Below are 27,573 nucleotides of genomic sequence, written 5' to 3' on the forward strand. Positions count from 1 at the left end.
AAATTCCAGTGAAATATATTTATGTTTGTGGTTGTAATGTGACAAAATATGGAAAAGTTCAAGGGGTATGAATACTTTTGCAAACCACTGTATTATTCATAAGTGGGAAACTTTTTAAGTTTCTCACACCTTGGTCAACATCAAATTCAAGCACCTTTCAAGGACTTTCCAGTACCAATTTAATCAAATTCAAGAACCAAGTGTGACAGCAATTACCTACTGCAGAATGTTACTAATAAACAGGTTTAATATCATGTAAATTCAATGAAAAACTGAACAACATAGAAGTTGTTGAGTCAGAAACAATGAAAGAAAGTGGACTAAATGTTTACCCTGCATTCATATCTACAATACATGGAGATATAATTAGGTTCAGCAGCTGTTTGGGAGGAGGGGATGTGGAAATTTGAGGACAGGAGGAGCTGTGGTGCTTTCACCTGGGCTCAGAAAGAATGACCCACCCTACTCTGCTCTGATTGGATAAAATGATGACTAAGGCTCACGTTATTTGTTGAAAACCACATCAGTTTACAGTAATCCTGAGTTACCTACTGCAACAAATGTTTTATTTTATTATGATTTTTTTTTTTTACAGATGATGAAAATCAGTTGTGTGAATAGAGAACTTCAATCCTCATCAAAAATTCAAGGACTTTCAAGGACAAGTGTAATTTCTGGCAGTTTTCACAAACTTTCCAGGGCCTTGAAATCATATTTTCAAATTCACAAGCTTTCAAGGATTTCAAGGACCCGTGGGAACCCTGCTTTAAAGACAGCTGCTAATGTGGCTGTCCCACCAAACTCACTCCGAGGTCAGACTGTGCGATATACAGTGAGATGACCCCCATCTCAGACTCTACAGGCCTTAGCAGGGTAAAGAACAAAGTTCATGACGAGATAATTAGAAAAAAAGACAAACATTATTAAGTGATTGTCTTGTGAAACATTTCCTCCTCCTGGACTCCACAGGGTCAAATGTTTCACATGAACTTATTCACAATGAATCTTTAACCTCAAAGAAAAGTGAGATGATGTTTGACTAGTATTTTATCTACACTTTGTATTTGATCAACCAACATACCACACTGAAGGTCCGCTGGTCCAGCTCCTCAGACTCCTCAGATACTGGCATATTTTCTACACCTGCTGCTTTATGGACAGACAAGTCTGAGGCTTTCTTTATCCGGTCTTGTACCTCAGGTTTTACTTCATTCTGATTTTAATTAAACAAACAAATAAAAGGTTTGAGGAAATTCAAGTGTCTTATTTATTTATATAAAGAACCAATACTTCTGAAAGAGTTCTCTCACCTTCTCTACGTCCTCCTCTTGTCTGTGTTTTGTTTGAAGAGCCACGATTTCTTTTTTTTCTTTGGACTCTTTTATGTCTTTAAAGTCAAAACTTTCATCCTTTTCTTTCTTTACATCTTTTTTTAGTTCTTTTTCTTTGCCATCCCTCTCCCCTGATGAGAAAACATCCTGCTCATCCTCTTCGTGATCCTCCTCTTTCTCCTCCTTCACCACCATCTTGTCTGCTCGGGCCCATCTGCTGGACATCTTCACCTCCTGAAGGGATCAAATCGTGTCAGCTCGGTCGTCACACTGAAAACTGTTCAGGCGTGTTTGTGGCCAAAGCTTACCTTGTCCTCCTCCTCCTCGTCGATTTCATCTTCATCATCTGATCTCTTGTCTGACTGGAGATCAGAAGATGGGCTCTTTGTTACTTCATCTGACTTGGTCGACTTTAGAGCTTTGCTCTTTTTACTTCTTGGTTTCCTCTTTCGTGAATTTGCCTACAAACAAACCAAGACAAAGAGTTGATAAACTTGTAACTACAGCTGAACCATAAAGAAAACTGATCCAAAGCAAAGATTCCTTGAAGTCACGCAATGATACGAGTTAGTAAAAAGATTTTCTCTGAGACTCACGCCTCCTGCTTGTTTCTGTGCTTCTTTTTTGGCCAAGTCCTTGCTCAGTAATTTGATGAGGTAGTCTGCTCTGGCCTGTAGCTGTTTGGCCTGTGGCTTCTTGTCAGGATCATCTGGAAGTAGCTGATCAATAATTGACAAAAATAGTGTGATTTTCACAAAAAGTACATCATTTTTCTGTGGAGAAGTCATCACTGGAATAAATAAGAATCACTGATTTCACTCAAACAACTGAATTTACATTTTTGAGAAAGAAAAACACAAATGAACTACCGTTTTTATTCGTGTATAATACGATCTCGTGTATAATAGACCCCCCCTTTTTTTAGCTTAAAAAGCATAAAAAATTTAATCCTCAAACTACCTCCAATTAAATACAGACTTCAAGATTTTTCAGCCTTTGCAGTCTTTATACATATCAGTAAAATGATCATTGGACTGTTCATTTTATTTTAACAACATATGTACTAAAAGGTATTTTGACAACAAATATATATCAGCTGTAGCAGCATCATATGAATTCTGGCATTTTACACGCAGTCCACCAGGAGGCGCCAACACAAAAGTCAGAGACTTCACATGAGATTTGGGCCATCTTGTGGGGGAAAAGCAGATTACTTTCTTCTCGCGAGCGCCCCCTCTGGTGGGAAACTTTTTTTCAGGGATACAAACTTTTTCAGAACACCGGTAGACGGCAGCCATTACAGACGAACATGTGCTTGTTGTTGTTCGAGGAGCGGCTCGGTCACATGCTAATGTCATTAGTTCATTATCATTACTAAGGTGCAGGACTACTTTCCCCACTTTTTCCACATCGTGTCGTCTGCCTGGATCTGTTATTATCTCTCTCTGAATCACGACGAAATGTCACAGGTAAGCTCGCTTCAGCTGCTTTTTACGACGCGGTTTCATTTCCGGACACAGGCATTTTGTGAATGAAGCCGATATTTCGGTTAAAATACATGAGTAAAAATATTTATCCAAGTATAGTACTACCTCCCAAATTTATGGATGAATTTATGGAATAAATTTTACGTATTATACTTGAATAAATACGGTACTTTATTTATTTGTGTATAATACTAGAAATTTAACCCTAAAAATCATCCATAAAATAGGGGGTAGTATTACACATGGGTTATTGATGATTAGATTTTTTTATGCTTTTTAATCTCAAAAAATTATGATTGTATTATACATGAATAAATATGGTATACCACAAGTCATTTGAAATAGAAAAGTTCACATTAAGTATTCGCTTATAAAAAGCCTGATGCTGTTTCTGGGCAACTGATGATTTATTCTGGGCAGTAAAAGTGTCAAGGATACAATAAATAAAGAATAAATGTTAATTTCCTTAATGTATCTTTTGCTTTTATACACCTTTGGTGCTAAATTAAAATGCTGCAATTCATAAATTGTATTCATTCACTCCTGAACTCACCTTGTGTGTGAGATTTAGGTCCGGGTCCATCTTTATCATCTCCCAGCTGCCATAACCATACTCATATATTCCTATGAGAAGGCTGGAGTCATCCTCCTTTCCCCACTCAATGTCAAAGTGCGCTGCCTTCGAGTGGCATGGAATCATATACCTACATAAACACACATAAACATATTTAACCTGACTGGAAATGCAGGGAAATATTAAATATTTGTTTAGGACATAGTTGTAATGTGATAAAATTGCAAGATTCAAACTTTTTACAAAAGCTACAACTGAACCTGTGTAACTGTCCACGTTGAACAAATCCTTTTAAAGTTCAAGTCTACTCTTCCTAACAAGACACTGAAGAACAAAACAATGTAATAAGATGTTGGACAAACTGTACCTATAATCTTCTGAAGAGCGTTCCCAGAACAGAACAATAAGTACACACTTTAAGTACACATAACAGTCTGGCTAAGAACAAGAGCCTTGTGCAGTTTGGGATTGTATAGTCAGAGTGTAGTAAGTTGAATACAGTTGTGAGCACTGAGCACAAATTGCACTTTTGTTATATTTGAGTCAACGAGACCAAAACTTTACTTTTACTTTACTTTTTGTGATACCTTAGTTTTAAGTAACTACCTCATTTGATTTAAATGCAGTTATGTTTGATGCCAGAGGCAAATGATGGCCAGAAAAACCTAAACTTTTTTTTAAATTAATGTATTTATTTTTGTGTTGTTWAAGCCAGTGCCTTATATTTATTTTACTCAGTGGTTTACACTATGCTACACAGTTCAATAATTGTTGCAACAAACWGCATATTTAAWTAAAGGTTYAATGAACWATGATCTTAAYTGTCTTTATTTTTAGTTAGTATATATCTGAAATCTCATGATGGTTATATACAATATTAGCAGGTGCATTCTCGTGCGATAAGCAGTATGTTCTATATTCAATTAACCTATGATCCGATTAGTCGATTAATCGAAAAAATAATCGATGACTCATCGATTATAAAAATAATCGTTTGTGGCAGCCCTACTCATGGGCCATTAAAAACTGTACGCTGACATGGCAAACAGAGCAGCTAGGGAAAAGATAATAGACTTGTTTTAGGGAGCCTCACAGTGGAGTGGAACATGATGTAAGTCACACGAACAGAAATTCAGCAACCTTACCTTTTCCTCTCCTCTGGATCAGCAGGAATCGCCTTGTGCAGAGGAGACAGCTCTTCTTCATGAGAAATGACAAGTTTGGCATTAACCTGAACTCCAGAAATTCTGAATGTAGGACCTTTCACCTTCCCTCTTCGGCCTCCTAAACATCATAGGATAAGAAAAATACACAATGACTGATTTATTTATGATTTAAAACATTGATGAAATGTAATAACGGCCTGCCACTAATGTGAGCTTCCACATGCTGCTGAAATTTTTTTTTTTATTTCACCGTTATTTAACCAGGCAAATCCCACTGAGATCACAGATTTCTTTTGCAGGGGCAGTCTGGACCTGAAGGCAACCTATTGTTCATATTTTTATGTAATAATCTGAGCAGAAGTGAATTGTTTAATTATCAAGATGGACTTGTGAGAAAGTGAACATCCACATCTTCTTTTCATCGTCACAGGTAACAAAATAAAAATTTTTGTAAAAAAAAATGACTACCCCGTGTGTGACATTCAGCAGGAGGGAGAAATGATGAGGATTTCTCCCCCGTGACATCTACATACATTAGTTGTTTGTTTAAAAGACTACTTGCAGTTTAATTTGTATTATTTCAAATTATTTAATTTTTGAATAACGTAATTAAGGTATTAAGCTTAAAGGGATCCATGATTAGTTGTAACATTAGACTTTACTTAATAAACATATATTTTAACCGTAAAATAAAGACTGTAAAAATACTGTAGGATGTTTATTTTTTTGTAACTTTTAAACTAAAAGTTTAAAAATATTTTACACGGACTGGGCCATTTTATTTACACGCAAAGCATTCTGGGTAAATAATGACATGGATAGGTCCTCGGTGTGAGGCTGCTAGTGAGCTATATCCACCCTGAAGGTTAATCTTGGACAATATCTGACGATTTGCTCTTTTAAATGAAACCAGAGAGCGTTGACAGAGAGGAGAACAAGTAAGACCCCCATTGATTTTCTCAGAAATACTGACTGGATGTTCCTTATCACATACATGTGATGGAGCTTTTTTATGCTCTCAATAAGTAAGAAAGTTTATTCTTTGGCTGAGTGTTTAGTGTAGAGAAATGAGAGATCTTGAGTGATGTAGATCCACAGACGCTTTGTGTTGACCTCTGTCACAGAGTAGCCACTGACATGCAGGAGGTAAAGTCAATTCACCATTTTCCCCCAAGTTTGTAAGGAAACTTGCTAATTTTGATAGTTAAATCAGTTCCATCAGTATATAAAATCTGTGGCAGCAGTTGAATCATCTGCTTGAAAATAACAGAGGTTTTACATTACTGTCTTCTATTCGGGGTGGGGGGAATATAAGAAACAGCTAAAACATTTTTTTTAGATGTAAACAGTTTTTATTACCTGACGTTTTCTCTGGTCCACAGGGGTTTTCACGCAGCGTTCTCACACATCCATTGTGGACGGTTTCTGCCAATCGTTTCAGGTCGTGTTCAGACTTATCCACGAGTTCAGCATCACGAGCAATGGCATCCAATCTGTGTCCAAACAGTATGTGTTCAGCATGCTACCTGCCATGTTATTGTGTTATTTACAAAGAAAACACTAAAAACTGTTTACCTCTCCAGTGGTCCTCCAAACTTTTTGTAACTCTTGACAAACCTGACAAAAACGATCATGGTACGTAAATTCAACTATGAGAAAATGATTGCATAAATGGTTATCACAAAACCAAAATTATAAACTCAATGAATTTTGAAGAATAGATCAATATCACTGTTAATACTGCAGGGACACAACAAAAAAGCAAAAACATGTTAATAACCTGCTCTAGACAAATAATGTTTTTTTTTGTTCTGTCCAAAATCAGCTCTAATGATCCTAAACAAATGTTTAACAACACCAGTGCAACAGTGAGGTGCAGCAGCTAAAACCATTAGACAGTTTGAAGAGGCACAGTGTGGTAGATAGTAAAATGACCAGCACACACTGTAATGAACTACATGTTTTCATGTTTTGTCTTGCAGAGCATCTGTGAGTCTGCAGCGTAACAATTTGAAGTTGTGGGACAAGTGGAGCAGATCAGAGCTGGGTCATTCCATGCCAAATTACCCTTTGGTTTTAACCCGACCACTTGAGAATTTGAGGAAAATTGGCACATTTGTCAACAGTGATCTCAAATCAGTATTTTAAAAATTTAGGTCAATCGGACCAGTGGTTCCAGAGATATGACCCACCAAAAATTAGGATTTTCTGCAAATTTCAGCAAAAATCCACTTATTTTCAATCTCAATTATCTCAGGAAATACTGGGTAAATTTTCACAAACTTGGTGTCAGAAAGGGAATTTGTTAAGCCATAAGCTTGTTAGGGTTTATTAAATGTTTTATGACCTTGAAATTGACCTTGTAGATCACATGACCTTGAGGTGAAATTAAATCCCCCACTTGTTATCTACAATATATAAAAACTTCAGGTTGGCAATATTTTTTCATTTAAGAGCAATTTTGATTAAAAAAAATACATATTGGATGATGAAATAAACCATAAGATTATAAATGTACATAATTACATAAATATGTTGTGTATCTCTTTGGGTCAAACTTGTATTGGCTGTAGATCAACCTGATTTGTAAAAAACATTCTAATATTCCACTGGATATTAGGCTGAGTTTTCCTGTAATTTACACACCTGTTTGTTATCTGAACCATGATCTGATGATTGGTCAACATCACAGTGTAATTATTTGGGATAATTCTTGCGGGCACAAAAATAAACTGTAAAACACATGCAGGCGGTAAAAATAAATATATTCACCTGCGGATCTCAGCATCAGTAAAGCCCTTGATATTTTCCCGTGGAATGGTCCGAGGTCGTCCTCGTTTTTTTGGTCTTTTCCGGTCTGAGGCAGAGTCACTATCAGAGCCTGAGTATCTCCTGTTTCTACTCAGCCGACCCACATTAGAGTTAAAGCTTATCTGTTAGCACAAACAGTGAAAAATCATCAGGCAGTTCAGTTAAAACCTACAATGCACAAGGCAAAAAATAATCTGTTAGCATTTCAAAAGACTTAAAGCACTTTTAATTGATTTGTCTTTTACTATTTCCTTTGGCATGACTCCCTCTGACAGGTACCTGTTTGGCACAATTCCTCATGCGTGGTAATAAGTAGATTTCTTCCAGCTCCTTTTGTCGCTCTTCTTCCTCCATCCTCCTCCTTTGCTCTTCGGGAATTATGTCATCCCAGCTCCTTTGACTTCTCTCAGAGTCCATATCTATGTCCTCATCTTCCATCACGGTGAAGTTGGCGACCTGTATTTAGGCCAACAAACACATATTAGTAATCAGTTGCTAAATAGCAGCCTGACATTTTCAGGATATTTCATTTGTCGTTTTCTCACCTTGAACTGAGATAACAGCTCTTCTCCTACAGTGGAAGGTCCAGGGTCATTCTCCCTGGTTTCAGCTCTTTTAAGGATTTCATCAATGTCCATTTCCTACAGACATACAAGAATTCAAATTAAATTGTATTTATATATAGTACAGTGTACTTGGACGTACTTCCAGAGTTAAATTCATTTATGTTACTCAGCAAAACTAGGTTACATGATGTAACCGAAATGTAACATTTTGTTTTATTACATAAAATAATTTAGTGCATCAACACAATTTATCTGGATTTGAAATGAAACAAAGATGTGCTTTAATTGCAGACTTGGATGAATTCTGTTGTGTGTCTGTGTGTTTACAGTCAAAAACATGAGAATTGTGTTCATATCCTAATATTTATGGGTAACGGTTTCTTTTATGGTTCACTTATTACCATGTAATTACAAGGTAATAAAATTTTTTTAAAAAGTTATTACTACCTTATTACCATGTAGTTACATGGTAATTAGGGTACAAAAGAAAAAAAAAACTACTGTTAGTAAAACTACCTTTATTGGGTAACTACAATCAAATTACTATTCAATAGTAACTTAACACTATATTTATAACCAAAACAATGCAACTAAATTTGGGGTTAGTGGTTAATTGCAATAAAATATAACTTTGAAAATGTCCAAATTATCTACTACTTATTTAGGTGTTACATAGTGAATTGTACTAGATAAGTGCTACATTACTGCAGACAATTAATTACATAGTAAAAGTGTCCTCTAATTACCACATAATTACATGGTAATAAGGTAGTAATTATATTTAATTAACTTTTTTATTACCTTGTAATTACCTTGTAATTACATGGTAATAAGGGTACAGTAAACAAAAGCGTTACCTATTTATGAACCTGGTGCTCGTTTTAATTTAATGTTAAACTTGTTTTTTTTTTGTTGACACTGTGACATTCTATTTTACTCTCAGATTCAAACTGTAACATCTTTTTATTCAATTAATTTGAGAGATAAAAAAATTCACAATTTGGGGCATTGGTGGGTTGAAAAGCACTGCTCTACACTGTCTCACTATCCCTGACAGAGAACCAAGTGACTGATATCTAGGGTTCCAGACTAGAACTGACCATTAGAAACTCCTAAACAAAACACACCAGCAATGCTTCAGGTTCTGCATTCACAACATATGTCGACCTAAAATAAAGTCTCCACCGACTAAATTCTAAAATATGTTAATCATTGAGCAGACCCTCTGTAAAGTAAAGGTGATGTGCAGATTTTTTTGGGTGAAGCGGCGCAGGCTGTGTGTCTTCCTTGTTTATTGAATGAGGAAATGGGAGGAAAAGTTCTGTCTGCTGGAAACTACAGCGCTGCTGTCCCTCCCTCCACAAAAGAGCAGAATCCGCTGGATGAAAGTGACTGAGTTGCGCAATCAGGTCAGTTTTCCACAATCAGAATATGATGATCAGATTAAGTGTTTACATGCACGCTGTTCGGATTATCAATCGGCATAAACCATCTCTCTCATCCCCATTACAAATTCACTCAGATCGAGCTGAATCGGGTCAGAGTAATACGAATGGGGTGTTTACATGATGCATTTTTATTCCAAAGGCCATTTAAACCGATTACTTATGCCCATGTAAACGTAGCTACTACTGTTCCCTTTGATCTGATTAGTGTCGTATTTTTAACAAGGATTGATGGAAAACTAGGGTTAGGAAAAAAAGAATATATAAATCGCCATAGACCTCCACCCTCCAAAATACATCACTGAACTCAAAAATTCTCAATGACCCGATATTTTTAGAGTAAAGCTTTGAAATCAGCAGTAGCTAACGGTTTTTAACTACAAGTCCAAATAAAACTCACCAGCTTTGATTCTGAACAAATCAGAGGGTCATAAATTTAAACTAGCCTTTTCTACTGGAGCATTGTGGTCACACACAACTAAGACATACTGATTGCATGCACTTTTGCTTCATTTGTCTTTTTAATTTGTACTTGTAATAAATGGCGCTGCAGCGTACGAAAAATCTAAGTTTATAAAAACATACCTGAGGCTCCTGCTCTTCACCTTCTGGCTCTTTGAAAAGCTCTTCAGCACCAAATTTCAAAATGGCAGAGAGCTCTTCCTTGCTGAATGGTGCTGAACTGTATGAAGGAAAACACGCTGGAGTTAAATACAGTGATGTGAAGTTTTGATTGATGTAATTGAATTTTGATCAGATTTAAAGCGGGCGGCAAGCATTAAAAAAACATTTGGTCATGTGCTGTTTACCTTGAGGGAGCAGCACCAGTATGCAGGACAGTTTTTCCTGTGGTATCCATTCTTTGAATCACAAGGTGGTCCAGCACCATTTTCTTTTTTGCTCTCTCAATGATGTCCTCCTCTACAGAACTTTTCGTCACCAGTCGATAAATATTCACCTGCCAGTCCACAAACAAATGTTAAGGCATACTTTATGAACACATGATTTCACTGTGCTTTTTTGTGAAAGAACAAATGCTCCCTGTATCCTTGTTATTGTTAATTTGACACATCATGAGATGTGAATTTTGTTCTGTCAGCTTGGATATGTAGGGGAAAAAACTATTTGCAAAGTGAGAAGTGAAAACAAATGAAACTTCAGAACAAATTGTGCTGACCTGTCTTTTCTGTCCAATCCTGTGGGCTCTGGCTTGGGCTTGTAGATCATTTTGGGGGTTCCAGTCTGAGTCAAAGATCACCACTGTATCAGCTGATGCTAGATTGATACCAAGGCCACCCGCACGTGTAGATAGCAAGAAGCAGAAGTCCTAGACACAAAGGAGTAAACTCGCTTTATGCAACAGTCATGGTTGTGTTTTGTTGTTGCATTAGATTTACTGACACTTTAGAGCTGTAAAGGTACATATAATTATTACAAATATTATAAAGATATCAGGGTCAGGTGCATTTAATCAGATAAACACAGGTGATCGCCACCATCATCAAAAACATGAAGCATGTTTTTTTCTCCTTTTTGCTAATTATCAAGACAGAAATAAAGAAGATATCATCTAAATAACTACATCAAAGCAAAGTAAGAATGGTGAGTTCAGACAGAATACAGGAGCTTGAAGACATGTTTGTTTTAAATCAGCTGTGTGGCATCAGTGCAGAGCCAGTGGTGTAATCCAAAAAGGTCCTAATTTGAGTGCTTTGTACAATTTTCTTAACAAAAGAGAGATAACTTTCAGTTGTAGAGATAATAAAGATTTTACTTCGACACCTGGCTTGTAAGAGCTACAATTTTTATTTACCGTTGTACTAATGATTTAACAAACCATGACTCCAAAATGAAGACACACGCCAAACTTTGATTTGTGTGTGCTGTTACACAACCTGTATTCATAACATAAAACTTAACGTACCTCTGAACCTTCAGCATTAAAATGATCCAACGCCTGCTTCCGCATCTCCCCTTTAATGGAGCCATCTAATCGCTGCACAAACAAATATTTCAAGTTTAAGGAACATAAAAAACAAGATATATGGTATTATATGTGTATATACTATTTATATATATATATATATGATGATCATGTGGCAACTGTGCTTACACACCTGGAAAAGGAACTGCCGACACCTCAAGTATTCAGCCAGAATGTCAAGCATCCGTACCATCTGGGAGAAGATGAGGACTCTGTGACCTCGCTCCTTCAAACGCACAAGTAGTTTGTCCAAAAGAACCAGCTTTCCACTACTGCGGATCAGTTGCTTTAGGAGGAAAAGAAAATAATCTCTGTCAGCCGTTAATCCAAATGTAACAAACTAAATTAAAACAGAGCCAACCACTGACAATACATATAAAAATAGCTTTACAAAGAAAAAAACAGAGTTTAACAATCTAAAATACTTAAGAAAAAAGATATAATTTTATCATAAAAATAAATGTTAATTATCTATGCCTTAGACATCAAGTAATAACAGCTCCTATAACTACAGATCATCAGATGTTTTGTTTATTTTGACTTATCTAGTGAAGGAGAATTACTAAAGTATAAAAACAATCAAGCTACATTGTCCTATTCTTTAAATTAAAAGTAAGAGAAGTTGGCATGAGTAGACATATGTGGCAAAAGCAGAATCAATCAGATAAATATGAAGGGAAATATCACATAGCAACAGTATTTGTTTTTTGCTTTGTTTGGTTTAATATGACTATTTAGAAAAAAAAACAATATTATTTTCTCTTGATGGTAAAAATTCAGAGACCTGTAAAGCTTCAGCTTTGTTAAGAGACTCGTCGTCATCTGGAGGCTTGATGAGGTAACAGTGATTACAACATTTCTTCAGCTCCATCATGATGTTCAGGAATCCTGATGTGCTGCCTTTGGTGCCTTTACTGAGAGCCTTATAGTTCCTGGTCAGAATCCATCTGATCATAAACACAACAGCCCACTGATTAGTAGTGTTAAATATCACATGTAAAAAAATACTTACAATGTAAAGTTGTACATAAAATCCACTATACTAATCTGAAGTTATCTCGTATTTACCCTAATGTAACTAACTCTTGTAATAGATGCAAACTGTCCCCAGCAGACCACTCCCACACATTTTGCTCTTGTCCCAAACTTATCACGTTTTGGTCTGAAATTTTCAAAACTCTTAGCATTGCATATAATATAACTATCTCCCCTGACCTCCTTTTGGCCTTGTTCGGTGTCCCCCTACAGCCCTTTACCTTGAAAAACATGCAGGTAGTTTTTGCCTTTGCCACTTTGCTAGCCAGGCGGATCATACTCCTTAAATGGAAACAACCTCAACCTCCTTCTCATAATAGATGGGTAAAAGAAATACTTATTTCCATTAAACTTGAAAAGCTTCGATTCTCCCTTAAAAGTTCCTTAAACTCCTTTGAAGATACTTGGAGTCCTCTTTTAAATTATATCAGATCTATGACATCTCTGCCGAATTGTGATGACTGAGTCTCCCCCTCCCTTTTATTCATTAACTTTTTTTATTATTTTATTCTTTTTTATTTATTTAAATATTTTTAATCATTTATTTATTGTTACTTTTTATTTAGTTTTTAAATTTGTGATTGCATAATCTATCAGGTTTATTGGTAAACAATATCTGTTTTGACTGGTTAATTACTGAGAGTTCTCTAATTTGGAGATGGGGATTGGGTTAAAATAGAAAAATGTTGATTGGAAGTTGGCTTTTTCTCTCTTGTCAATTTGTATTGTTTTGTTACATGTGACACAGCTTTCAATAAAAAATACTTTTGGCCTTTGACCTACCCAGCTACCACTCACACACAATTAATAAAAAGAAAAAAATAATACTTTATAATGCTAAACCACACCAAGAAGCAGTTCAGAGTTCACAGACTCAGCCATTTGTGGATTTCTTCTCAGAACCCGTCTAATAATTGTTGGCAGAAACTCACAATATTTTTAAACCTGTAAATATCCTCATTATTTTCATGCCATGTTTTGAGGCAACATTTAGTTTTTCACCCGAAGAGCCGTAAACCCTGTGCTTTGCTGAACACTCACTATCTTCGTTACGTACTTTCATCAGATTTTACAGTAAATCCATCACCATCATCATCATCATTATCATTATCACAGGAGTGGTCACTGCTAACTGGAATATTTCTTTACACCATGAATAAACAAATGGATGCACTTAATCTATTGGTAGGGAAAAACAGAGTTTTCATCTTCAAGTATTTTGTACTTGGTGGAGACGCTGTGTGAGCTGGAACTGCAGCTATCAGGCTTCAACAGCAGCCTGCATCACAGAACTGTCCAGCAAAGGGAAAGGTGGAGGCATCTGTTTTTACATCAGCGGTGTCTGGTGTGCCGATGTGACAAAGATCCTGCAACACTGTTTTCTCAACCTGTAAGGCCCCTTTACTCCCCCCATGAGTTCTCTTCATTTATCTTGGTCAGTGTGTACGTTCCTCCAAGTGCTAACGTGCAGAGTGCACAACTCACACTCTACAAACAGATCCTGTGTGTGGAGCAAACAAATCCAAACTCCTCAGTTATTGTCCTCTGTGGTTTATTGAAAGTGTAATTTAAAATCTGTGTAGCAGTGAAAGCCCAATGCAAATCCTTTGTGTGTACAAATAAACTTGCTAATAGATGATTCAGATATCTTTTTCTGACCCCATCAAAAATGTATAGGTTTATACCAGAGATTATTAACCCATAGCGCCACCTTGAGGGCCTCAACAGAAAAACGTTTTTAACTTTGGTCCGGAGAGGGCCGTGGGACCGCATTGATTTTGAATACGGTGCAATACACTTTCTCACCACTAGTAGCAGTAGTGCGCCACTCAGCTGTTTAACAACTTTTTAATATGTAGAAGAAGAAACTTAGAAACCTGCCGAGAATGGAAACCTATTTTAAATGAAAAGTAGAAGCAAAAATGAATGTAACCCATCAAAAAACACCAAAGTTTGTCACTAATATGAAGTGCAGCTTCTGTTTTTACCATACAATATTTTAAAAGTTCAAAACATTATCAAATAAGTTGTAGATACAACTATATTTTAATTTGCACTTTAAATTAATTTTTGTAATTTATTTTTAAACATTTTGAATGTGTTTTAAAGACATTTTAAACTTGTCAAAAAGCTGTTGTCACTGTTAATGTTTGTCACTAATATGAAGAGCAGCTTCTGGTTGCAAAAGTTTAAAAAGGCTATATTTTCATTTGTACTTTATCAAATTTATTTTTACAGGTTTTTTTATTTGAAACATTTACAAAAACATTTTAAATTCATTTATATTATGCACACAATTTTATTTTTTTGAATTGTCTATTTTTGTTACTGTTTATATAAAAAATATATATTTTGCGTTGATAAGCCTGAGTGGTCTGTTGACTGACCTATGTATTTGTTCAAATAATTGTTATGGGCAGGTTACAATATAAAAATGTTAAAATCATGTCTTGTGATTATTTGACAGGAGTTTTACTTTTAAACTGTAAGTGTCTTTAATTTAGTTATGTTAGTTATGATAGTTTAGTTATGATGTAAACACAATAAAAATTAAATCAATATTTAGATTAGAATAATTATCATTTTGATCCATACATTGGTAATGTCTGACTGGGCCTCGTGCCACTTTATGTTCAATAAATTGGACCCCGAGGTCAAAAGGGTTAGGAACCCCTGGTTTATACAATTTGCAGATGCTCCAAGAATGTAGCCCCCACAAATTTTGGCTATCTACTTTACAGCAACGTATGTCTAACAAGGCAATCCAAACAAGAACAAGACATAAAGAGAGTATATACAACATGTACAGGTATAGTGGGACTCTTACTTGTAATACTGTTTCTGGATCGCACTCATCTCGACTCGGAGGATTTGTTCCACTTTAGCTGGAAGAGATTTCTCTACATCCTTCTTGACACGGCGCAGCAGAAACGGTTCCAGCTCTTTGTGAAGACTGGTGTAACCAGAGTCCCTGCCTTTACCGTGTTCCTCCTCGAACAGCTCCCAAGAGTGAAATCTGAAAAAAACAACACAACATGCACGGGGGTGTAGTCATGCATTCACATTCAAACACACTTAGGGGCGTGACAGCTTTTTTTTAATATTTTTCTTTTTTGTATTTTAACAGGTTTTCAAGAGATTTGTGTATGTGTCTAATGTTACAGCCAAAAATGTCTGAACAAATAACATTTATTTCTCATAAAAGCCATGAGTGACAAGTGTAAACACAAAATAATGTTATAATCTGCCACCATCTAAAATGTGTCTTTGCAACGTTGCAAGATACAAGCATGAAGAGCCAAAAAATAATAAGTAGGTCCTCTGGACGGAACTGAAGACGTCTCTTGGAGGAGAAACGTTTCATTAAAGAAGAACCCGTCCAGAGGACCTACACAGCAAAAACTCTCCATCTTACCAAGTTTTAAAATCTTATATCAGCCAAAAAGTCTATTTGATCTTGTTTTGAGACTGATTTACTAAACAAGAACTGATTGTGTCAGATTATTTGTCTTGTTAGTCTGAAAATTTGACTCAAATTAAGTCAAAAATTTTCTGACAATGGAGTAAGAATATTTTACTTGGTAAGATTCTTGAAATACCGCACTTGATTTGACTCAATTTTTTCTTGTTTTAAGAGTCTTACCAAGTAAAATTTTCTTACTCCATTGGCAGAAATGTTTGACATAATTTGAGTCAAATTTTCAGACTAACAAGACAAATAATCTGACACATTCTGAAAACAAGATTATTATTCTTACATAATCAGTTCTTGTTTAGTAAATCAGTCTCAAAACAAGATCAAAGAGACTTTTTGGCTGATATAAGATTTTAAAACTTGGTTAGATGGACATTTTTTGCAGTGTATTTATTTTTCATTTTAATTTTTCTACCTGGATTACTGAGATGCATCAGGATGGCATGAAGCGCACACAAAGTACACTCAAAGCAATGAGCAGTTTTATTAAAGTTGATATGACCTACTTTTCAGGCATGATGAAGTGCAGCAGGGACCAGAGCTCTTTTAGAGAGTTCTGTAGTGGTGTTCCAGTGATTAGGAGTCTGTGATTGGACTTGAAGTCGATCATCGTCTTATAGAGGAGGGAGTCGTCATTTTTCAGTCGGTGAGCTTCATCCACACCAATGAACGCCCAGTTAACACTGCCCAAAAATGACTGCAGACAATTTTCATTATTATTTACCAGATCTACAAGTGACTAAATCACAGATTTTTATTATTAAAACATTTTGAGGAAAACTGTTGACAGATGACAAACAGAAAAACCTGCTGACCTTGTCTTTGAGAAGGATCTCATATGTTGTGAGAATGATGTTAAATTTCAGTCTCTTGCTGTGTACATGCATCCACTCATGTGTTCTGATCTATTAAATAAAAAACATAAAAAAACACACATTTTCAGTACAAAAATTAAAAAAACTAACATAAAAATGAAACATTTTTTACGCAAAAACTACATTTTATACCATATTCCTGCTGTTGATGTCTCCCAGGTAGACGACAACATTCTTTAGTGGAGCCCAGAGGAAGATTTCCCTCTGCCAGGAAGTTAGTGTAGAGAGGGGCACCACCAGCAGGAATGGCCCATACAGCTGGTGCTCATGAAACAGATAGTTGAGGAAGGAGATGGTCTGGATGGTCTTCCCTAGGCCCATCTCATCAGCAAGAATACAACTGTTCCCTCTGTGAAATAAAGACAAAAATAAAAGCTTAACTTTTTTCTCCACAATATTTGCAGGGTGCTGGAAAAGACCACTGCAAGAAATATTTCTAAAAATGCAGGTGATTGGTCAGCAACAACAAAGCATTCCCAGTTGTACAACCCTGACCAGCTTGTCCTCTCCCATTAATATATATTAGTACAATTTTTCCCAGATAGGCTGTATCTTTAGACCAAACCATTCACAAGAAAATACAAATAACCAGGATGAAGCAACCATTTTTCATTTGTTTGTAGTTGATTTCTGATCCAAGTCGGCATGAACATCCTGATACATAGACAGCTTTGCAGCCTCAAATGCAATAAACTGTGATTCAAACAGTGGTCTGACACTTTTCTATTATAAATATGGATTAATCAGAAAAACTGCAGGTTTTACACTGGATCAGTCAAGCTGGCCTTCCTACAACACACGCTTAAAAAAAACCTGGTGGTCAATGACTATTCAATAATTTATGTTTGGATTTTTTCTAATTTCAAGAAATTAATTTGAGGCATCGCTTGCAGTCCAAAATATCTAGATCAATGTTAGGTGCAATAAAAACAAGTTAATTTACATTTTTTCAGAATATTAGAGCTTATCATTATTAACAGATGCATATTGGAGGGCACCACAGAAACTCCAATAAAATGGGAACAGTCTCAACCTCCCCATCCCCAAAAATATGGAACTCTGACTCTCTACCTCTCTTCAGATCACTACTTAAAACTCACCTGTTCAATCAGGCCTTCCCATCTTAATAAGGTTTTTTTTTCTTGGAAAGCATCTTTGAATATCCTAAAAAGCGCTATATAAGTTTGATGTATTATTATTATTAAAAAACCTAATAACAATAAAAATCTTAATGGATTTTTAAAAAGAAACTAAATAAAAGCAGTTGAGTCATACTTGCTCCAGGAGTGGGCCATCCAGTTTAAACCATGCAGCTGGTAGTCTCTGAGCTCCAGTCCATCACCTCCTATGTAAGCTGGCTGCTTCTTCATAGGCACAAACCTCGGCCTCTGTTTCATCAGCTAGCAGACACAGTTGTAAAAAACTAAATTCAGAGTTCAGTTTATTTTAGAACAGCTCAGTGGAAGTGATAATACAATCTAGTCTCAAAAACCAAGATTGGTTTAATCTTAAAAATTCAGAACAATACAGAAACGTGCAAATAACGTCAGTATTTCTAAACATAAAATAATTTAGAAACTAGAGTTTTGTGAACCTGTTAAAACTTCTAATATAGCAGTTAGAAATCACAAACTTACTGCCACTGCCTGGGAGTAAAGGGAAACGAGTTACCTTGAAATCTCTAGATGGGATAGTTTTAGACTGATTTCTGCTCATGTAGTCATCAATGCATTTCTGGAACTTCTTGGCAATCAAAGCACCATCTTCCCAGCTACACTCTGAATATGGTAAACCCTGCCACTTGCAAAGGTAGTCTGGATAACCAGCGGCTGACTTCTGATTTGAATGTCCTGCTCAAAAGAAATCAAAGAAATCAAACATCCAGTTAGTTACCCAAGCAGAATAAATACAAATAAACTCAGAGTAAGCCACTTTGTACGAAAGAAACAATACCTATTATTCGCTCCACAAGCTGATACTGAGAGTGCAGGTCATCCATCAATTCTTCCTGACAATTGAAATATTCTATATCTTCTGGTGAAGCTGCCTTTAACCTGAAAAATTAAAATAACCTGTGTTAAAGCTAAAACTGGGTTGGAGATTATGGAGTATTTGGTATATTCTTTCATTAATAACGTTGGTGTAGATTCTCAGTCTCAGCTTTGAAGAGGATGAAGGAGGGGAAGGACCTGATGACGTACCAGTGGAGGTATGGAAATATCTAGGAGAGACGGCAGTGAGGTTTCTGATTCATTTATTTAACCGTATTTTTGAGGGGAGCATTTTAAGGAATGGAGGGAAGGGAGTGTGATGGTGCCTGTTTTTAAGAACAAGTGTGACGTACAGAGTTGCAACAACCTACAGAGGAATTAAGTTGATGAACCACACAATGAAGATCTGGGAGACAGCTGTCAAAGCTAGACTTGGAGAAGGAGAAGTACAAAGACGATCAGAAAGAACTTCACTGTGTAGTGGTCACCTCGAAGTGGAATAAACAGTTCCACCTGTCTTTGACCTTGGTCTCAACCAATCTCACAATAAGTTGTATATTAGTGACTTATTTGATTCTTTAAATAAATGATCGCATTTATTGTTACAACAAACAAGTCACTGAGTACAATTATCTTATTGTGTGTTTTGTCCATTCATTTTTGCACGGAAGAAATATCTACCGAAAATAAGAAGATCCCGCGGTAAATAATTTCCTCTGAACTTATAAGTTCTAAGAGTGTAGTTGAATCCTCATAACCGAGTGATTTCTTACATTTGGTGGCACGCACGTCACTACAACTTTTTGTGAATAGAAAAAGAATACGAGGGTGCTGAAGGGGGAGGTGTGATGTTGTAACGAAATGTGAAGTTGAAGAGAATTAAGCTAAGCTAGCACAGGACATGAATAAGAACAGAGGGACATGGGTGAGGTGTGCTTTAGGAGGCAGAGTCCATAAAAGCACAAGAACTCAAGTACTTGTTCAGGAAAACTGGGATTGTGGTAAAGAGGTGAAGAGAGACCAGGCAGGATGGACTGGATGGAGAAAGGTTTTGGGAGTGATTTGTGACAAAGGGTGGCAGTAAATTTCAAATAAAAGGTTTACAAGGGAGCAGTGAGACCAACTCTGTTGTATGATTTGAAGACTGAGGTACTGATAAAAATACAGGAGACAGAACTGGAAGTGGCCGAGCTGAAGATGTTGAGGTTCTCAACAGAGATAAACGGATGCAATTAGAAAAGACATGTATATACTGTAGTTTAAGTGAGGACAGAGTTGGAGGAAGATGAGCCACTTTGGAAACTCCTGGAAAGGAAAAGGCTGAATGAAGTGTAGAGGACTGCATGTCTTAGCCATGGTTATTGTGAGGGTCCCAAGCTAAAAAGTTTGGTTACCATGATATTAATTGAATAAGAAGGGGGAAATGGAGCGGTACCACAGCATTGAAAAAGTTGTTGCATTGCTGGTGCTTTTAATACAACTCCTTTTAACAGACCAAGACTCTGTGAATCAATATCTGAAAACAAATCTGCAAAGACAGATCTATTCTCATTTAATTTACCAAACTTGTACAATTTTTATTTATTTATGAATTTTCTATTTTAAACAATATAAAAATAGATCAATATATCACATTAGAAGTTAACAATCCATCCAATAAAAAAGGAAAAAAAAGGTGGTTCTTAAGGAATGGGAATTATTTGTTGCAGCCAAAAACATTTTAAAAACAACTGGACAAGAACAGTTTGATTATTGTTGCTATTGTTTTTAAAAAGTGTTTTGCATAAATGCAAAAAAAGTCTAATACGCACAAGAAAAAAGAGCTAAATGTCCCCACAGATGTCATCTTTGTGTAGTTACTCTCCTCTGAAGATGAGCTTTTCTGTGTGTTAATGCAGGGTGCTTCTGTCTTACATATGATTATCATACTTGTGCTGACAATTTAAAAAGTGTCTCACCATCTTTTTCTCTCTTGATCCTTCTTCTTGAAATTGTCCAGTTTCTTCATCCCTCTAACATTCTGCAACTTCAGCGCCTCCTCAGTCTCCCAAGTATTATGGATGTGGGCCCAATTCTTCCACTTTATAAAATACTGGATCTCACCAGCCTCTTTACTGGGATCAAAGTTGGCATTAGGGTCTCCATCTGCCTCTATAGCATATACAGTGGTTGAACTCCCTATAGCTGATTTAAGAAAGGAAAAATTACACATTATCCCTGCATCTCACCACTTTCAACAGTCATTCACCTCCTCACCATATCCTGTCTATTGAAAAAAAAAAAAAAACATTTGTTAGTCTGCATTCCTTACCTTTTTTTCTTCCTATCCTGCAGTCCATCACTCGCTCTATTGTTTCAAACTCGTCTTCCTCAGGCTGTGGGACATCTTCACCCAAAACCTCCACCAAATCGTCAGAGTCTGTCTTCAACTCCTCATCCTCCTTGTAACTGACGTTGACTGTGGCCTGCCGCCTCGGCCCCGCAGAGACCATCTTTGTGTAGTTATTCTCATCCTCGGAAGATGAACTTTTCTGGGTGACATATTTTTTCCCATTTCGAGAAGCCATCCTGACACACGCACACGCACACACACAGAGTGATTTCATTAGGCAGACAGAAGGCTAAAATTTAAAACATATTGCACTTTTTACTTTTCATGTTGCCAGTCTCATCATGAATCCGAGTTAATGCACTGCAGAGCAGAGGTTAGCTAATTTCAACTGTGCTTATAAACTGTTTATAAACACAATCAGCTCTTTTAATATCACCAGCTTAAGGGCTCGACACACGGGCAGCGACAAACTAGAGCGATGAACGGCTGTCATTGCAGCCAGGGTGAAACCCAACACACGGGATGCGATAGCGATCACAGCGTTGCGAATCGCGCTCTCAGATCGCTTGTCTTCACAAAATTTGATTGGTTCTTAACTCTGAAGGCAGGTGTGCATTACGGACGTGTAAACTAAACAAATCTTGCGATGCTAATGATATTGAAAAACAAACACACATCAAGATACAGTTTTATGAGGAAAAACTTACCATAAACTTCATCCTGGTGCCAATAAATTTCCATAAAGCTTTTTAGTAAACACTTGGTGAAAGTGTTAGTTAACGGCAGTGTGTAGCATACTCTCCTCTCATTGGTCAGTCAATGAAACCCTCGCTGATTGGTTGTACGCTAAGCGACAGTGACAAAAGTTGAACATTTTTCAACTTTCATATGTCGCGTCGCAAGCTCGCGTGTGCACGTCTACGTGTACGAACACAAAATTTCACATGCAATATTTTCGCCGGTCGCTTAGCTGGAGGAGGGCAAGCGATTGTCGCCTCACCGCACAGGCTCCATAGGAAATGAATGGAATGAATGGAGAGCGAGCGACGTCGCCTCCCGTGCGTCGAGCCCTTTACACTGATGAAGCCTAAAACCTGCGTGTATAACAGATGAGAAACAGGTCAACCTCATAAAGATCACTCAAAACCATTGTTTAAAACAGTGTTTATGAACTAAACTGTTGATGTTAGGACACCTGTAACCAAACAAATGAAGTGATTTGTGTGTCTATTGCCTGTGTGCTCCTCTTCAGAACTTCTTATATTTCAGGGAGGAATAAAAACATTCTGGATAACTATTCAATGTGACATAATAGCTCTCTGGCTGAGGAAAATTAACCACTTCTTAACAAGAGTTTTGAAACCAGTCAAGAACCAGCTCAACTTAAGAGACCCTGTCAAGAACCAGGAGCCATTTAGTAGAAAAACCCCTGTGTGTGGGAAACTCTGTTGTGTATCACAGAAACCATAAGTAGGTCTGTCCACTTACTTGGTTGGAGGCTTTCTGCTTTTGAATTTGGGACTAGGCTCATAGTCCGATGCGGTTTCATTACTGTTATCCTCTGCTGATGAATCCGATCCAGAGTCACTCCCAGAGCCAGAGCCTGATCCAGAGTCAGAGGAGTCTGAGTTTCTTCTCTTTTTAGATCCACTTGATGTTTCAGATTCATCACTACTTGAAGAGTCCTAGAAAAGATTACCACCAGGGCAAAAATAATCATCAATGACAAATAAACTGATAACATCTGATAGTAAAAAAACACTGCTGCTACAAAAGATAGCAGTACTGTATTTAGTCGTTTGTCAAATGCAGCAGTGCTTTTCTATCTCACAAAGAACCTAAAGTGTACACCACGTGTCAACACAAGGCCGGTGACTCCCGTGTGGCCCGCCAGGGGGGTCCCCTCCAAAGGAAGGAAGGAAGGAAGGAAGGAATAAATAAATAAATAAATAAATAAATATCACGTATCACACACAATAACTTTAATGTATCTGCATCCATTGGATATTGTGTTTGGAATCACCAGCTTCGTTTTAAGATGGTAAAACAAATTGTATTTATTCCATTCTACACATTTTGCAGATTATTTTTTCTGCACTCCACCTGTTTAATATGTGCGCTCTCCGGCGGGGTGACAATCATTATAGTCGCGCTTTGGAGTGCGCGCGCATTCGGCCGTGCGTCGTCGCGCTATGACCGCAGGAGAAACGAGGTCCAGACTGATTTTTCTGCGTCCCACCTGAGCACTGACTTCACCTGCACTGACAGTCGCCTCGCTGCGTGGAAATGGAAAGCGAGCGACGTCGCCTCCCGTGTGTCGAGCCCTTCACACGTCGCAGCACGCTCCTCCTGCTGCAGGCAGTGGTCGGTTGGCATCCGACCGGAGCACGCGCCGTCACATAAACATGTAAAAAGTTTGGCGTTTATTTTCACACACCTGAACCAGGTCCGGATAAGCCCCCCCCGGTTCATTTGCGCTCTCAGCCACGCTGCTGCTTCCCGCTTCCTCTGTTTTGACTCCAGCCGGTTACATCATCAAAAAGTATTGCGCGGTTGGCAGGTAGACTACAGATCTCTATCATAGGACAAATTTATATCGTTTCTACCGTATATCGTTTATATCGCGCACCTACCGGTAATTATATCACTAAAGTAAAGTTGTAGTTTTTCAGGTCAACACTGCATTAAGGCTCTTTGAGTGTGACATATCTGTTCTACTCTGATCAACAAAAGGTTTAAGCTTCTATTCCATACAATGCTTCTTGTATTTTAAGTAGGGCTGCCGTGATTAATCGGTTAATCGACGACTAATCGATTATTAAAATAATTGATGACTAATTTAATAATCGATTAATTGTTTTTTTTTTTGTTCTTTACTTTGTTTTTCTCTCCAAACTGCTTTGACAGCTTCCACTGCCACATCTGCCTTTCTGTCCTTGACACACATGCACAGTAGTGGTAACTGGGGTAGGCCGTGGACGTCACAAGACATTATACAGACAGGCTCTGGTATCATGGCTACCTGRCAACGGAGCTCAAAGGTGTGGGATCTTTTTAAGAAAATGTAAGAGAAACCTGTACAATATCTGCAGAGCAGAACTTACCTTCCACAGCAATTATTTTTAGTTAGCATATAGCTAAAATCTAACCATGGTTATATAATAGCAGCTGCATTCTGGCGCGATAAGCTGGTATGTTTTATATTCAATTAACGTATGATCCGATTAGTCGACTAATCGAAAAAATAATCGGTGATTAATCAATTATAAAAATAATCGTTTGTGGCAGCCCTAATTTTAAGCTCTTATTTATTATAATCATTAACATCAAAGCCTGGGCTCTGCAAAGTCTGCTAAGAAAAGTTCTGGTTCCTGAGTGAAGTTTGTTGGTGACCCCTGGCTTATAGGGAGTGATTATAAACTTATTAGAACTCCCTGATAATCTGTCACAGTTTACAAAGGGGTTCAGCTGCAAGCTTAGCAAATACCATTTTTGGTCCAGCAGCCCCTTTAGTGCCTTATCAGTCAGTATTCTACGAGTAAAGTGTGAAATGTGTTTTAAAAGTTTGACTTACTGTCATTGCCTTTTTATTGTACATACGCTGTGTGTTGTAGCAGTCAAAAAAGCAACTTTAATACCGTACTTTAATAATTTTGTTTGGATGATGACTACTTTCCAGTTAAATAGAATGGACAACAAAAAATGAAGAAATAAGCTGGGGTTAGACACAGACCTCATCAGAGCCACTGTTCGAGGATTCTTGTTTCTGTTGTTGCTGTTGTTGTTTTCTGAGCATAGCAGACCTTTGCACTGCCAGGATGCTTGGATTGGACTTCCAGAACTGCAATCAAATAATACATAAGCAAGTACAAGTTTAGTACCAAGAGATTAAGTTACAGAACCAAACTATTATTCACTCTGATAAACAACCAAGTTTTATGTTTAACCATAAACGCTTTATCTTACACTTGATTGTAAATGTCAACAGGTTAAAGACAAGACAGCAGTAGAAAACTTTAACCAAGCCCATTTCTCACATGATAGGGAAACTTGGTTCGAACAATTAAGCACTTGACAATTTCTGCAAAGAGTGAGATAACGTTCATATTTAAATTAACTTTTAACTTTTATCTGTGTAATTTGAACTATACTTAAATATATTGAACTATTTTTTCAGTAGAAGAAACTGTATTGGTATGAACACAAATCCAGAACTGTCAAATTTATTTAGAGAAAAACAATTAAATAAAAAATAACACAAAATATGCACTTTACCACTGTCACAACACTGCACAACAGTTTAAATCACTCCAAAATAGTTTTTAATCATTTTAATAATAATTTTTTTCAGGCTTCCTAAAGTCTTTCAAATGCTTGTTTTTATTTCCTTTTTTGTTAAACTGTATATTTTTGTACTTTTTCACTGTTCAGGTCTTGTATTGCATGATTATATCCTGTGAAGCATGTGCTTAAGATTTTGCTAAATGGACAGGTGGAGGATTTTTGGGAATAATTCAGAGAGCCTTCCTTACTTTCACTATAAAATTTTGTTTATTCATTTTTGTTTTATTTTATGTTTACAATGTAACCACAGTTTGAACTTAAACAGTGTCTTATTGCATAAAGGATTAATAAAATTTGAACAAGTAAATATGAAATTGCATAAATATTGATGAATTTAAACAAAAATACAGCAAAATATGTTTCAATTCAACAAAAACATACAATGAAATATGTTAAGTTACGTTATATATGTTTGGGTAAATTTTAGCCAAGAACCATTGCTTCACATTTGTCTACATATAATAAATATTACATCATGTCTAACTAATGTATTATGACTATATCCTATTTGACCACAGATGCTGCAGCTTATTCTGTTTTTCTTTTTACCAGATTTTCTAGTGGAAATTTTTACATGTTTTAACACGGGACTAATAAACCTTCACTGAGACTTTTTTGTTTTTGAAATGCTTTCCCAAAAAAGGCATGGTTTTATTATTTCTTTTAGAAGAGTATCTCATTCAGAACATAAAGCTACAAAGTATTCAAACTCACATCTTGCTATTCTTGAAGTGTTTTTCATGTAGACGAGTTTGTTAAAGCAAATTATTCTAAACCTGTAATTGATTCTTTAAATCAAATATTATGGTATTCTGATAACTCTGACACTTGCTCTTCAGTTAAATAATTTTACCTCAGCTCCATCGATGTTTGACTTATTTTGTGGCTCCATCTTCTCGTTTGATTTCTCAGTGTCAGAATCTGACTGGCTGCCAGAGTCTGAGCCACTTCCAGAGTCACTGCTCCCGGATCGGCTGCTGCTGCTGGAGGAGCTGGAACTGGAACCTGAACTGGAAGCAGAGGCTGAACCTGAACGGGAGCCGGACTCATCATCGGAATTACTGTTGTGTAAAGACAAATATATGTGTATATATATATATATATATATTTTTTTTTTAATTTTAGGAAATTCTGTGTTTCATTAATGACTAAATCTTTCTTTAGTTCAAAACTTACAAATAAAAGTCTGATCATATTGCTGAAGTTACACCTGCCTTGTAAATTATACCTTTATCACCATATCTAACAAATAGCAATCACTTTAGCAAATAAACATTTAGAGGAAGAGCCTCAATTATTTCTAAAAAGAGTTCAAATTGATCTCATTCTTTTTAATGCATTCCAGTTGACCTCTATCAGTACAACAAAACATTAATCAGATCCCCCTAATCTAAAAACTGTATGTGAGCCATCACATCGCACCAAGGATTAAGTCACAAAGTGGTAAGTGGAAAAATAGGCAGTCACAGTGCACTGGTTAAAACAATTGCAACAATTGCATTTTGTCAATACCTTATCTATGGATCATTTGAAATAATTGTCTGATATAATCTTAAATAATTTTTGCAGCACTTTTAGAGTAGTAACAACAAAACAGAATTTTGAGCAGAAAAGCCCTAAATTTTCATTATTTTCTCTGTGAGTTAGCAAAGCTTTTGTTCTTTCCACCTGGTAAATCTTAATATCCATACCATATGAGATTTCTTCTTAAAACTAACACCAAAGATTCCTCATAAGAATAACCTAAAAATAATCGACAAATCTAAATCAAACTGGTTATTCTGATTAGGAAGACAAATCAAATCTCTGGAAGAACTCATGATATCAAGATAACAGGTATCAAAATGTAGCTTAAAAAGCATGCACTGCAAAAACTGTCCACCTAACCAAGTTTTAAAATCTTATATCAGCCAAAAAGTCTTTTTGATCTTGTTTTGAGACTGATTTACTAAATAAGAACGGATTGTGTATAATAATAATCTTGGCTGTATAATAATAATCTTGTTTTCAGAATGTGTCAGATTATTTGTCTTGTTAGTCTGAAAATTTGACTCAAATTAAGTCAAAATTTCTGCCAATGGAGTAAGAATATTTTACTTAGTAAGATTCTTGAAATAAGAAAAAATTGAGTCAAATCAAGTATTTTAAGAATCTTAC

At 36.5% G+C, this 27,573-nt stretch overlaps 1 protein-coding gene across 2 annotated transcripts in view; it reads right to left on the reverse strand.

Annotated features, from left to right (window-relative positions):
- chd1 (chromodomain helicase DNA binding protein 1) overlaps positions 1 to 27,573 on the reverse strand; it is a 40,436-nt gene that overhangs the window by 6,438 nt on the left and 6,425 nt on the right. The window contains exons 3-31 of one of the 2 annotated variants that reach the window (XM_014015117.1): positions 26,270 to 26,426; positions 24,806 to 24,913; positions 22,561 to 22,757; positions 21,052 to 21,308; positions 20,699 to 20,924; positions 18,703 to 18,803; positions 18,421 to 18,599; positions 18,025 to 18,149; positions 16,882 to 17,098; positions 16,690 to 16,779; positions 16,381 to 16,571; positions 15,227 to 15,415; positions 12,149 to 12,311; positions 11,498 to 11,650; positions 11,305 to 11,376; positions 10,558 to 10,707; positions 10,190 to 10,338; positions 9,966 to 10,062; positions 7,915 to 8,010; positions 7,649 to 7,825; positions 7,331 to 7,491; positions 6,134 to 6,175; positions 5,918 to 6,051; positions 4,538 to 4,676; positions 3,372 to 3,522; positions 1,928 to 2,050; positions 1,640 to 1,792; positions 1,311 to 1,565; positions 1,082 to 1,213 (exon numbers count right to left, since the gene is read on the reverse strand). In XM_014015117.1, coding sequence (XP_013870571.1) covers positions 1,082 to 1,213; positions 1,311 to 1,565; positions 1,640 to 1,792; positions 1,928 to 2,050; positions 3,372 to 3,522; positions 4,538 to 4,676; positions 5,918 to 6,051; positions 6,134 to 6,175; positions 7,331 to 7,491; positions 7,649 to 7,825; positions 7,915 to 8,010; positions 9,966 to 10,062; positions 10,190 to 10,338; positions 10,558 to 10,707; positions 11,305 to 11,376; positions 11,498 to 11,650; positions 12,149 to 12,311; positions 15,227 to 15,415; positions 16,381 to 16,571; positions 16,690 to 16,779; positions 16,882 to 17,098; positions 18,025 to 18,149; positions 18,421 to 18,599; positions 18,703 to 18,803; positions 20,699 to 20,924; positions 21,052 to 21,308; positions 22,561 to 22,757; positions 24,806 to 24,913; positions 26,270 to 26,426 — 4,384 coding nt within the window. Of the gene's footprint in view, positions 1 to 1,081; positions 1,214 to 1,310; positions 1,566 to 1,639; positions 1,793 to 1,927; positions 2,051 to 3,371; positions 3,523 to 4,537; positions 4,677 to 5,917; positions 6,052 to 6,133; positions 6,176 to 7,330; positions 7,492 to 7,648; positions 7,826 to 7,914; positions 8,011 to 9,965; positions 10,063 to 10,189; positions 10,339 to 10,557; positions 10,708 to 11,304; positions 11,377 to 11,497; positions 11,651 to 12,148; positions 12,312 to 15,226; positions 15,416 to 16,380; positions 16,572 to 16,689; positions 16,780 to 16,881; positions 17,099 to 18,024; positions 18,150 to 18,420; positions 18,600 to 18,702; positions 18,804 to 20,698; positions 20,925 to 21,051; positions 21,309 to 22,560; positions 22,758 to 24,805; positions 24,914 to 26,269; positions 26,478 to 27,573 lie in introns of both variants that reach the window. The other variant, XM_014015116.1, reaches the window with a different exon arrangement.

This window comes from Austrofundulus limnaeus, unplaced genomic scaffold (assembly GCF_001266775.1).
Source record: "Austrofundulus limnaeus strain Quisiro unplaced genomic scaffold, Austrofundulus_limnaeus-1.0 Scaffold123, whole genome shotgun sequence".
Classification (NCBI taxonomy): Eukaryota; Metazoa; Chordata; class Actinopteri; order Cyprinodontiformes; family Rivulidae; genus Austrofundulus; species Austrofundulus limnaeus.